Source organism: Lissotriton helveticus, chromosome 9 (assembly GCF_964261635.1).
Source record: "Lissotriton helveticus chromosome 9, aLisHel1.1, whole genome shotgun sequence".
In the NCBI taxonomy this organism is placed as follows: Eukaryota; Metazoa; Chordata; class Amphibia; order Caudata; family Salamandridae; genus Lissotriton; species Lissotriton helveticus.
Genome location: NC_136070.1, coordinates 691,401,242 through 691,414,863, shown reverse-complemented (window position 1 = coordinate 691,414,863; position 13,622 = coordinate 691,401,242). Strand labels below are relative to the sequence as shown.

General features: G+C 43.7%; 1 protein-coding gene across 2 annotated transcripts in view; it reads left to right on the top strand.

Annotated features, from left to right (window-relative positions):
• Positions 1-13,622, top strand: part of DPP3 (dipeptidyl peptidase 3) — a 468,907-nt gene that overhangs the window by 414,372 nt on the left and 40,913 nt on the right. For both annotated transcript variants that reach the window (XM_078660787.1, XM_078660788.1), the window contains exon 16: positions 12,094-12,273. In XM_078660787.1, coding sequence (XP_078516913.1) covers positions 12,094-12,273 — 180 coding nt within the window. The remainder of the gene's footprint in view (positions 1-12,093; positions 12,274-13,622) is intronic.

Sequence of the window (13,622 nt, the reverse complement as noted above, 5' to 3'; positions counted from 1 at the left end):
CGTGAAACTGAGTCACATTGGGTACATATGGAAGGAGCTGTTTTTGGCAGCATCCCAAGGGACATGGTCTGGCTCCATTGGAATCTTTTGGATAGGCCGCTGAGTTACTTCGCCCAACCTTAGATACTTGGGACACAGTGTTAAGGCATTGGAGGCTGGCGTCCCTACGATCCCTTTTACGCCACTCTTTTTTTTTTTTTTAACTCTAACTTCTCACTGAGAAGGAGTCAGGTGCATGTTAAACAAGGCTGGGAGATCTAGTCACATAGGCGAGATTTTCATTTAAATCCTGTAAGAAGGATTCCAGTTGGAATAGCCAGGGAGTATGCATAATTTTCAACTCCACCAGAGAATAGGACTGACACCACTGGAGATTTTTAATATGTGCATTTCATCGAAATGGGATTGCTGAAGAACCTGGAATATGAGAGTCTAAAAGTTCTTTGAAAAGGAGCTCTATAGAAAGTTAAAGAAGAAGTGGCTCCGGATCCATATACTTCCTTGCAAATTTAAACTCTGGAGGGTGAAGCCCATTCCTAGATTTCAGGCAACTGAACAACTATATCCGCAAGTAAAAGGGATAATGACAGTCTAAGATGGCTTTCATGTTAAAGGAAGAGTACTTGGTCTAAGTAAAAATTCAGGAAAACAACATAAATATTCAGTCTATCCAAAGCATTGCAAATTTCTGTGATTTTTCTGTCAATGGGCAGCGTTAGCAATTCCAGGTGCTCATGACTTGGCTTGAAATCATCATGCAGGATTTTTACAAAATGCAAGGCATCAGATGTTTCACATCGCTGGCAAAAAACAACCACGGTTTTTCACAACTGCATGACTGGCCACTAAAAGTGCTTTTGCACCACGATGTTTGGCTTAACACTGCACCCACATTAACAAATAGAACTTTTCTTACAAGTCTGTCTTTTAGAACTCTAACTCAAGGTAGCAGTACGTCTGTAGATAAATCACAGAAAAGCTACTGAATATGATGGATACTTCTAATTGCAGATTCCTCACCTGTAGAATTTTCCCCAGCGCCAGACTGGATCTGGAAATTTTCTCTAGCAGTGCTTCCGCGCGCAGCTAGATAGCACCATGTGGCTCCACGTTGCTTTGTTCTGCCTTAAAAGTGACAGGGCGGAGATGCATGTGAGCATAATACATGTGCATTGAAGTCAGTTCATTTGTTTTCATGGCTTAGAATTTGGATCCAGAGTTCCTCACTCTTTTTTTGTAGATTTTGATGAGTTTTCAATTTGAATCTAATGTGCGAACTTCCATTCCCTTTCTGAGACCAGCAGCAGTCCCTATTTGCTTGACACCTATGCAGATGTCGCCAGCACCATATCCAGTGCCTCCTTCGATGTCTAACATTAGCCAAAACAGTCTCAACCCTGACTGAGGTCATGTTGGGACTCCACCCCTGCAAGCAAACTAGGGGGTTGGCAAAGGAGGAATGAATATCTGAAAAAATTAATTAACCAATAGGGGACTACTAATTCTCCTATATAGGTGGCACTAGTCCACAAAACCTACTACTTCATAAATGAACATACCAACACAAATAATGGAGAACGTGATTATACAATTTAATTTATCATAATCACATAGAAACATTCTTCAGCAGTTTTAGTCAAGTTCAAATTTACATTCTACACAAATATACATATATATGTACACAACTCCACTCCTGCACACCCGGGTCCCATACATCCAAATTCATACATTATACCACCACAGAGCCATACTCAGGGACTCTTATCTTTTTGGCTCTGATTAAGACCAAAATCTACCTCTCGGAGATGACAGTGGTGATGATGGGGATAGACCCACATTACATTATTGACAATTTATATATGGACCTACAGGAGTCCACTTCCCTCTCATACAGGTTGGTTTCCCCTCTTAGGGCCCCAACAGACGAGAGTGCTTCCTCTGCTGTTGCAGATGGATGTGCTCATGAGGTCCTAGACCTACACCTTCCTTCTGCGGAAGTTCAAACGTATGTCTTCACGGAATCTGCAGCCTGGTCCTATGTCCTCTGAGCCCTTAGTTCCATTCAGCGAAGACCTGATAGGCACTCTGTATAAGCTTTGCTTTTGCCGACAGTGAACAAGCTGATGCCTGATGGGACAGACTGGCACCTGGTGTTCCTAATTTCCTTATGCGCCATCCTACTTCATAGTGTGTGGTGGTCCAGGTTCATCAGCAAGGTGAATCCCAATGAATTCCCTGTAAACACCCTAACTCCCCCCCAACCCCATCTGACAGGGAGATGAAGAGAATTGAAGTGTTCGGGAAACTAATGTGCTCTCTTTGACCAGCCTAGCCTTGAAGTCGGTTAGTGCTGTTTGCTGGTTTGCTGCTACATGTATACCCTCTGAGACATGGCTGTTAGATCTTGCTGGCGGACCTGGAATAATTTAGGGACTCTTTAGCTCAGACCATTGAAAACGGTCAATATGCAGCCAAATACGCGATCCTTATTGGTCTGTGTACTACTGATTGGGGTGAGCTTCTGGCACAAATGTGGTGCTCAATCACCAAGCGTGGATCGGATCCTCAATTTTCTTAGGGAACATGCCTGCATGCCTTATGGATACGCCTTTTAATAGATCCCTCCTATTTGATGGATATAGGGATCTATATTCAACCTTAGATACTTGGGACACAGTGCTAAGGCATTGGAGGCTGGCGTCCCTACGATCTCTTTTACGCCACTCTTTTTTTTTTTTTAAACTAACTTCTCACTGAGATGGAGTCAGGTGCATGATAAACAAGGCTGGGAGATCTAATCACATAGGCGAGATAGTCATTTAAATCCTGTAAGAAGGATTCCAGTTGGAATAGCCAGGGAGTATGCATAATTTTCAACTCCACCAGAGAATAGGACTGACACCACTGGAGATCTTTCTAATTTTGAAATGTTTTTTTAACATGTGCATTTCATCGAAATGGGATTGCTGAAGAACCTGGAATATGAGAGTCTAAAAGTTCTTTGAAAAGGAGCTCTATAGAAAGTTAAAGAAGAAGTGGCTCCGGATCCATATACTTCCTTGCAAATTTAAACTCTGGAGGGTCAAGCCCATTCCTAGATTTCAGGCAACTGAACAACTATATCCGCAAGTAAAAGGGATAATGTCAGTCCAAGATGGCTTTCATGTTAAAGGAAGAGTACTTGGTCTAAGTAAAAATTCAGGAAAACAACATAAATATTCGGTCTATCCAAAGCATTGCAAATTTCTGTGTTTTTTCTGTCAATGGGCAGCGTTAGCAATTCCAGGTGCTCATGACTTGGATTGAAATCATCATCCAGGATTTTTACAAAATGCAAGGCATCAGATGTTTCACATCTCTGGCAAAAAACAACCACGGTTTTTCATAACTGGATGACTGGCTACTAAAAGTGCTTTTGCACCACGATGTTTGGCTTAACACTGCACCCACATTAACAAATAGAACTTTCCTTACCAGTCTGTCTTTTAGAACTCTAACTCAAGGTAGCAGTACGTCTGTAGATAAATCACAGAAAAGCTACTGAATATGTTGGATACTTCTAATTCCAGATTCCTCACCTGTAGAATTTTCCCCAGCGCCAGACTGGATCTGAAAATTTTCTCAGCAGTGCTTCCGCGCGCAACTAGATAGCACCATGTGGCTCCACGTTGCTTTGTTCTGCCTTAAAAGTGACAGGGCGGAGATGCATATGAGCATAATACATGTGCATTGAAGTCAGTTCATTTGTTTTCATGGCTTAGAATTTGGATCCAGTGTTCCTCTCTTTTTTTGTAGATTTTGATGAGTTTTCAATTTGAATCTAATGTGCGAACTTCCATTCCCTTTCTGAGACCAGCAGCAGTCCCTATTTGCTTGACACCTATGCAGATGTCACCAGCACCATATCTAGTGCCTCCTCTGATGTCTAACATTAGCCAAAACAGTCTCAACCCTGACTGAGGTCATGTTGGGACTCCACTCCTGCAAGCAAACTAGGGGGTTGGCAAAGGAGGAATGAATATCTGAAAAAATTAATTAACCAATAGGGGACTACTAATTCTCCTATATAGGTGGCACTAGTCCACAAAACCTACTACTTCATAAATTAACATACCATCACAAATAATGGAGAACGTGATTATACAATTTAATTTATCATAATCACATAGAAACATTCTTCAGCAGCTTTAGTCAAGTTCAAATTTACATTCTACCCAAATATACATATATATGTACACAACTCCACTCCTGCACACCCGGGTCCCATACATCCAAATTCATACATTATACCACCACAGAGCCATCCTCAGGGTCTCTTATCTTTTTGGCTCTGATTAAGACCAAAATCTACCTCTCTGAGATGACAGTGGTGATAGACCCACATTACATTATTGACAATTTATATATGGACCTACAGGAGTCCACTTCCCTCTCATACAGGTTGGTTTCCCCTCTTAGAGCCCCAACAGACGAGAGTGCTTCCTCTGCTGTAGCAGTTGGATGTGCTCATGAGGTCCTGGACCTACACCTTCCTTCTGCGGAAGTTCAAACATATGTCCTCAAGGAATCTGCAGCCTGGTCCTATGTCCTCTGAGCCCTTAGTTCCATTCAGCGAAGACCTGATAGGCACTCTGTATAAGCTTTGCTTTTGCCGACAGTGAACAAGCTGATGCCTGATGGGACAGACTGGCACCTGGTGTTCCTAATTTCCTTATGCGCCATCCTACTTCATAGTGTGTGGTGGTCCAGGTTCATCAGCAAGGTGAATCCCAATGAATTCCCTGTAAACACCCTACCCCCCCACCCCCATCTGACAGGGAGATGAAGAGAATTGAAGTGTTCGGAAAACTAATGTGCTCTCTTTGACCAGCCTAGCCTTGAAGTCGGTTAGTGCTGTTTGCCGGTTTGCTGCTACATGTATACCCTCTGAGACGTGGCTGTTAGATCTTGCTGGCGGACCTGGAAGAATTTAGGGACTCTTTAGCTCAGACCATTGAAAACGGTCAATATGCAGCCAAATACGTGATCATTATTGGTCTGTGTACTACTGATTGGGGTGAGCTTCTGGCACAAGTGTGGTGCTCAATCACCAAGCGTGGATCGGATCCTCAATTTTCTTAGGGAACATGCCTGCATACCTTATGGATACGCCTTTTAATAGATCCCTCCTATTTGATGGATAAACTCATCCTTAGAATGTTCTAAAGAGAGGGCGGTCACAGCATGTTCTTGACACCGCTCAAACCCTGCCAGACAGTTCGCTCCCTGGTTTTGGCCTTTCACAGCTAGTCAAGAGGGCTGGCGTACAGCCAGCGCCAGAATCTCTCCCCCCTAATCCCACACAGCAGTCCTTTCATGGCCGTGATGGCTTTCAGGCAGGCACAGTGCAGGTACCCAAGGAGACCGATCTTCCCAGGCCCCTTCCCATGTGGAATCAGCTGCCAAACTGCTTTAGCTTGTCCTTAGGGTGCATACTTTTCCTATGGGAGGCAGATTCCAACACTTTCTCTCAGGACGGCAAACCATCACATCTGATCGATAGGTCCTCCAGATCGTCCAGCAGGGCTTGAGCCTGCTGGACGCCTATTTTCACATACCCATCCTGCAGTTCCACAGATGTTACCTACGGTTTAATTTAGGCTAGAAGCGTTTTCAGTTTGACATGGTACCCTTTGGCTTCACCAGTGTCCCTCGAGTGTTGACGAAAGTGATGGTAGTTGTTGTTGCCCATCTTCAGAGGTTGGGTAGGTTTTCCTCTACCTCAACGACTGGGTGTTGAAAACGACCTCCATACAATGGCAAATCTTCTGACATTGTTGGGGTTAAAAGTCGCACCTAACTCCTTCACAAAGGCTTCCTTTTATAGGAGCTCTTTTGACACAGTGCAGTTCAGGGTCTTTTTTTCCTTCACAAATCTAAGACATTAAGGCAATGGTCCTGATATTTCAGCCTCGGTCCTTGGTCTGTGCGAGAGCGGTTGTGTTGCTTCTGTTTGCTTCCTGCATCCTACTGGTCTACCATGCCAGGTGGCCTATGCAGGGTCTTCGGTGGAATCGGAAGCCTCAGTGGGCCCAACACCAAGGAAACCTATTTGGCTCCATGCAGTGGTGGGTATTGGACTAGCAACAGAGTTCTCTCTCTGCCCCACCCAGACATGACTTTGGTGACTGTGTCACTGCTGAGTTGGGAAGGTCATCTGGGGAAGGCTGAGTTCAGAGGACCTGATGCCCAGTGGAAACCCGGCTCTATATGAATTTGTTAGATTTGCGGGTTATTTACCTGACGATATTTCTACTGTCTATCAAGGGGAGGCTGGTATAGGTTCTCACGGAGAGCACAAAGCCATGTGGCACTGTAACAGTCAGGGTGTAGTATGGCTCTGAGTCCTGTGCCAATGGCTCTGTGCCACTAGAGTTGGCTGCAGCTTTAGGGCAACTACCTCATCGTGAACCATCTGGTGGGATTTTTAAACACCAGAGTGGACAAACTCAGCAGGTGACACCTGCAGCTCGCAAATGGTGGTTGCACCCCTAGGTGGCACAGGACATCTTCAGACAGTGGGGAACCCAGGCTGAATCTTTTTGGCACTATTGAGAATATGCAGTATCAAAACTTCTGCTCGTTGGAGTGCCCAAGTAAGCTCTCTCTCTCGGACGCATTCAGCTAGAGTAGAACATGGACTCCTGTACGCCTTTCTGCCTCTGTGTGTCCTGCATTGAGGTATGGATAGGATCAGGAACAACGGGGCAAAAGTCATCCTATGGCTCCTTATTGGGCCAGGGGAGTGTGGTACCCAAAACTTCTGGGCATGAGCTTCTGACATTCAATCAGGCATGCCCTTTGAGAGGGTCTTCTGTCGCAGCAGAAAGGCAGGGTTCTGCACCCAAACCGGGGCAATCTGCAAATCATGTGTGGAGATTGAGGAGTAGCAGCTGACTACTTTTGATCTACCACCTGAGGTCGTTGGTCCTTACTGTCAGGCGTCTCTCTCTCCAAATTTTATTTAAGCAGTGTGTACACTTTTCTTGCCAATGCACAGATGTTCGGTGCATCTTCTGACCTAAAAGACTGTCTTCCTCATTATGATCACTTCAGCTTGTGGCATGAGTGAATGCCAGGCCCTATTGGTACAACTGCCTCATGCTACTTTTAAAAAAATTTTTTTAGGCCAAACTAGTTCTGAGGACTCGGGCAGCCTTCTTGCCGAAAACCGCACTTCCTTTCCACGTTGAACAGTCCTTTACTCTCCCAGCATTCTTTGCCCTGCCACACCCGAGAAAGAGGAGGAGAGACTCCATGGGCTGGACCCCAAAAGATCTTTAAGCTTTTATATTGAGTGCACCAAAGACCATAGAGTGTACAGTCAGATTTGTGTTGGATACTCTGGCACAAAAAAAGACTAAGCAAGAAAAAGGCAAGGCGGGCAGAAAAAAACTGTCAGGCTGACTAGTCCTATGCATCAAGATCCATTATGCTTTGAGCAATTGTTTGCCTCCGGAAGGCCTGAGCGCCTATTCCACCAGGGTCTAGGCTGTCACCACTGCGTTGGCATGCGGAGTGCCAGTCCTGACATCTTTGAAGCTGCACAGGGGACCTACACGTTCATGAAGCACTACTACGTTGACAACCATATCCAAAGGGAGGGGAAGGGAATTTTGTCCATTTAGTCCCACATGACTTTTATATTTGAGCTACTTTCCAGAGCCTCTACCTTTGGGAGGTACTGCATTGTTATCTATTCTTAGGCTGAAGAATCTGCAATTAGAAGTATCCAAGAGAAGAACATGTTACTTACCTTTGGTAATGCTGTTTGTGGTCCACTGTCCTGTTCTGTGGAATAATTTTCTACAATTTAACGCTGGAAAAACAGAGATAATGCTCTTTGGGGGCGCCCCTCTTCTACGGTCCCCGAATTGGTGGCCGGCAGCTCGCAGCTCTTGCCCTAATCCCAAAACCCTAGTCAAAAACCTGGGCATACTTTAAAGGAGCATGTCGCCCACACTGCTAGCACTTGCTTCTATGTGTGGGCTTGTTACGATGAGTCTTTCTTCTCCTACCAGACTACACTCTGAAAACTCTCATTCAGACCATGGTTATGATCTGTCTTGATTACTGTAATGCTCTCCTGGCCTCTGCAAAGGAGTCCTCTCTCAGCAGGTTACAGGTGGTTCAGAATACTGCTGCGCGACTCGTCATAAACTCTCCGTTCAAAACCCCTTCCCCGGTTACAAAAACTTCACTGACTTCTAATTTGTAAGCGTGTCAAGTTCAAGGTCTGCTGCACAGTCCATAAAACCTTACATAACAAAGGCCCCTCCCACATTTCTAGGAAGATTAAGCCTTATGCTCCCTCATGAACTCTTGGGTCAGGCAGCAAATTGCTTCTACAAATCCCCACGGTTAGGAAAGCAAGACTTGGTGGGAAATCCCTTTCATACCTCACCCCTCTCTACTGGAACTAGCTGACCATTCACCTGAGGCTATGCCCTGATTACCTGTGCTTTAGGAAACTACTTAAGTCCACTTTATTTTAATACCTTTTAGCAGCTTGCCAGCAGCTTTGTCCTAAGCGCTGAGATGCCCCTCAGGGGGTAATTCAGGCGCACCACAAAACCAATAAATAAATAAAATGAAAAATAAAATTGTCTACTTTACCATTTAAAAAATTCCAAATTGGAGATCTGCACACAGGTATTGTAGTGCAGTGGTGGCGCTTTTTTGCAGTTCTGCTATGTCGCTTCCAGATGAACAAAGCCAACAAGAAGCCGCACTTGCGCCACCTAGTGCGAATGCACTGCTGAGAAAATGTCCCGATCCAGCCTGGTGCCCGGGGATATTCTAAAGGTGAGCAATCTACATTTAGATAAAGTATCCACCAGAAAGAGCATTACTGAAGGTAAGTAACTTGTTCATCTGGCACCTTATGTCAGTGTCTAAAAGGTAAATGTAAATGTAGTGCTTTTATAGCGCACGTATCACCCCCGAAGGGGTCTCAAGGCGCTGTACACATACCGCTGTGGAACCCTTCCTGGCCTTTCCCTGTGAAGTGCCCACTCCTGGGCACCCTCAAGGTGAAGCCAGGCATCCTAGCGCTGTTGGGGCCGTTGTGGTGATTAAGCAAGCTATTGCCCAGAGTTGCAGAGTGGGACCCATGCTTAGAATAGGCACCGAGGCGAGAATTATCAGGTCTGGGGAAATTGAGCCCAAGACCTGGGAATTGAACCCTGGTCCGGGCCAGACCTCTGCATCAGGGTCTGCCACTCTAACCATTGAGCCACACTTCTCCACTAAAAGGTATGCTCATACAGGCACTGAAAGCTCTTTACTGATGCCACACATGATTCTGATGAGGCTTCCTCAGGAATAATGCATCCTGTAACAGAAGGATGTCATGCAATTGGAACAAGGTGAATGGTATCATGAACAATCAGAATGACATTAACATTGTATATGACTGCTTGCAACGTATCCACTGGCTGTCATTCCAAATGCCAGAACCGCATTTTGTAATGAAGAATGCTTCTCTAGGCAGATGGGTTTGGGTCAGATGTATAGAGGAAACAGATCTGGATTTAGCCTCTCAAGAGATCACGACAAGCATCCACACATAAAGTACTAGGGCTCAGAAAGCTGGACTGATTCCTCAGGCATTTTTATACCTTGAAAAGGAACTCTACCATCAGGACATGAATGAACGTCCTCCCTGAATGAAATATGAAAGCAGGGAGCCTCATGTTCCCGTTACATGTTGATAGGCTCAGCTGCTTTGGAAATGGGCTCTTCAGTACCACATCATCTTCAACATTAAGTGTCTGTCAGGAAGATCAAATATGCTCGAAGAGAGTTTCAGCAGAAGCAATAAATCGCTCCTGCCCACAAGTGCAAACTTTGAAGTTGTGACAGGCTGCGTTAAAAAATCTGGTTCACTTCTCCTCGACCTCTTCACACTTCAATTCTAAATTCCTTTTTACAATTTCCCATGGTGTCCCGGATCTTTGCCAAGCTCAAAAAGCATACTTACAGTACAGAACTATTTGTTCCAGTGTGGGCGCTTCTCTTCCTGCACACAGATCCTCTTCTACTTTCTGTAGACATGCTCTACCTGTTCAAACAGACCCCATGATTTTCATGAAAAATGGGAATTAGGTCCTTCATCACAATTCATGTCTGTTCTCCTGAACACCTGGCTCCTCAGTATATTGAGGTTTGGTTCGTTAAGCATAATGGAGGATGACGTTCAAATCTTGTGCAATAAGGACCTATTCCACAATCAAGACCTACTCCTCGGAGTGGAAATAATGTGTACATGGGGTTGAAGTAAAGACCTATTAATTGTACTGCCAACCCAACCTAATTGGTGCCATAACACCAACTTGTGATGAACTCTGACTTGCATTCCTTATCTACATGACTGTGATCTCGAAATACATTGTTTCGTTTCCGCGCTGCTTCATCAGAGATTTTATGCACATAATCTTTTATTCCTTTGTATGGCAAAAGTCAGTTCTACAGTATGAGTTTCTCAAACATGGAGCCTCCTGTAGAACCAATGCAAAAAGTTGATAATGATCAACTTTAGTGGAAAGTTGCTCTCCTGCTAGAAATACATCTGCCAGATTGACGTTGGAATCAGGCATTCATTATCCAGATCTTCATTTTTCATTTATTCAATGATAAAGCGGCACTTAAACCTAGCTCAAAATTTGTGTTGAAACGCAGCCCACAGGATTCCTCCTCAATGATCCTGTTGTATTGACAGTAGAATTGTCCGTACACTGATGACATGAAAAGATGCTTACAATGTAGCTTAGCCAGAACAAGAATGTTCATTAAATTGGATCAGCTATTTATAGCTTTATGTTAAACAAATACATGCCAGTCAATTGTTTTGCAAGGCATAGCCAGATTGCTTCCTGCATCTCATTCTCACAGCTACTCAGGTAGGCTTCTTCCACTGAAGGTTACAGCCCTCTCTGTGCAAGGGGTAATGGTGAGGGCTACACTGTCTGTAGGAGGTCCCCTCCTGCCTATTTGTTTGTCTGTGATTTGGCGAAAGAGTCATACTTTCGTAAAGCAAGTGCTGCCTGGATATTTGGATAAAAGCGAGTACACAATGGGATTCGTGCCACTATGATTTCTTAAAATAAGGTGAACTCCTCCCCATTTTCCTTCAAAGAAAATACTAAGCCAATCTCAGACCAGTGAACAAGTGTAATCTCAGATACAATTATTGAGCCAGAATTAGCAGGGTAAACCTGGCGATCATCAATGGGCTGAGATGGAGCAGGATTTTGCAGCATAGAGTGTGCAAGGCAAAGTTGTTTCTGCAGAACCAGTGATATTACTAGAAGAGCCCTGTTCAAGCTCCTACAATAGCACAGCCTCTTTTCTGAAGGCAGATCTAGAGCCAAATCAGCACAAAATTAGAGACTGGAAGCAGTTAAATATTAATAAAATAAATAATGCTCAGCACGATCTAGTGGTAAATTCAGTTGTTTACAGTTTCTACTGAGAAGTCAGACCTTTGTGGTGGGTTTCTACGTACAATAATCTGTTGAAACTGAAAACTAAAAAAAAAAAATACTGCATACTAGTCATGATTTAAATGTGTGAATCTAAAAAAGATTTGGTGCTGTAAAAGAAAAACTGTTGTTAACACCTTACACGCTTGTAATTGGAAAACCTAAACTAATATGGTCTTTTGATGGTGTGGTGGAAGGCCCCAAACAGATTCACAGTAATTCTTGGATTTTGAGGTGCATGTACTACTTAGTGCTGCAAGGTATTGCACTACATGGTATGCATATTTATACTTCCATTCTCTCAAATGCACTCCAGATTCTTAGCCTCACAATGGAGTGTGATTTGAGCATTTGAATTAGTCAACAAAAGCTCTCGATTGAAATTCTTTGTGAATAGGAAAAGTATTTCATATTAACATTATTTGTTTATGTTTAATAGATAAGGGACTTAGGGGCAAAAGGATGAATCATGGTATTTTGAGATTTATTTTGGGGTACTTTTCAAACAGAGCTGCCCATATATTGCAGAAATATTTCTCACATTTCTTATCCGATGTTTCTCTCCTGCTAGTCGCACATGCAGGCTCGTTTTGCTATCTTGCGTGTGTTGCTGGAAGCTGGGGACAGATTGGTCACCATCCAGCCAACTACTGGAGCGGATGGAAAGCCAGACGCTGTCATCACCCTGGACCGGGCCAAGATCCTTTCAGTGGGCAAACCTGCAATAGAGAAGTTTCTGCGTCGTCTCCAGGTAAAAAAAGAAGACAATTTATTAATTTGTGGCTAGACAAATCATCAGATGTTCCTCTGACAGGCTCAGTAAGGTGACTATTGCCTGTGCTGATAACACCTTGCATTATGAGTTGGACGAATGCAGTCTTCTGGGTAAAGATGTAATGATAGTGTGTGGGTGTACAGCGTGATCTTGCACTGTCACCTCATTTGCATGTGTCATGCACTGTCTGCTTAATAGAGAAAAGGGAATTATTTGGATTATTGAGGATTAATGCCATTTCTATGTACTAGCAGTCAGTTTCCGATAAAATGAAAAATCTTCTAAAATTTGACATAGTATTTCTACCAGGTATAAAGTTTATCTGGATGAGCAAGCTTGAGGGTACCAAGGAGGGCAACTGATTAACCAGCATGATGGCCAGAATCTTGGTGTGGCCTGTATGAACTGCAGTTGACTTGGCTTGAGCAACAGAACCATCATTGACTTCTTGAAAGTATTGGCATCTCCTCTGTGGTCCTCCTTTGAACACTCCTTTCAGCTTTATTTTCAGTAAACATGAATACTCTATATAAAATTCAGTTGACCTTAATTATAGTATCATAGTGTGCTTGTATTTTTGACTCGTTTGGGTACCACCTACACACTCTCCAGACATGACAGGGGCTTTGTGGGGATCTTTCAGCTATAACCTGTATAAACTGTTCCTTAATATTTACCACCTGTACTCCAGTCTTCCAGATCCCAGCATTAGTACCGCTACAGAATTCCTGTACTGTTACTTTTAAGCACTTCTAACATTCAACGCTGTATCAGCATTCTCAGTAAAGTATAAGCAAATGGTTGTGTTAAGTGTGCTTTTGATTGCCATATCCCTCAGCCGTCTGAGATGCAATTTCCAGTTAGGTCCTGAGTGGGGTTTGCCTGACTTCAGACGTGTCCAATAAAGCATGCACTGTCTCTAGTCTGGTTGCCAGGAATTCAATCCTCAAGTTTATGCACCGTATCACGGATTAATAGGAAAAAAAACTTTTGCTGACGAGGTAATGATGGGGAATATAATTGCCTTCCACACAGGTTTTCATTTCAGTCTCATGTTTGTTTCACAACAGGCAGGTTCTGTTATTTTGGTGGATTTATGAAGAATTGAATTGTATCTGCCTTGGTCTGCATTTAATACTTTCTCACCAATTGCAGCTAGACAATACGAATTTGTACAGTCGAATGGTCCTTTGTCGCAGTGTCATGGCACACAGTCTGGTACACATGTCTCTTTTGCCTGCTATTAAATATCTCCATAGACTTCTTCATGCATCTCCTGCATAATTAAGGAGTGATCTTCCAATCTATGCTGACTACACCCAAAT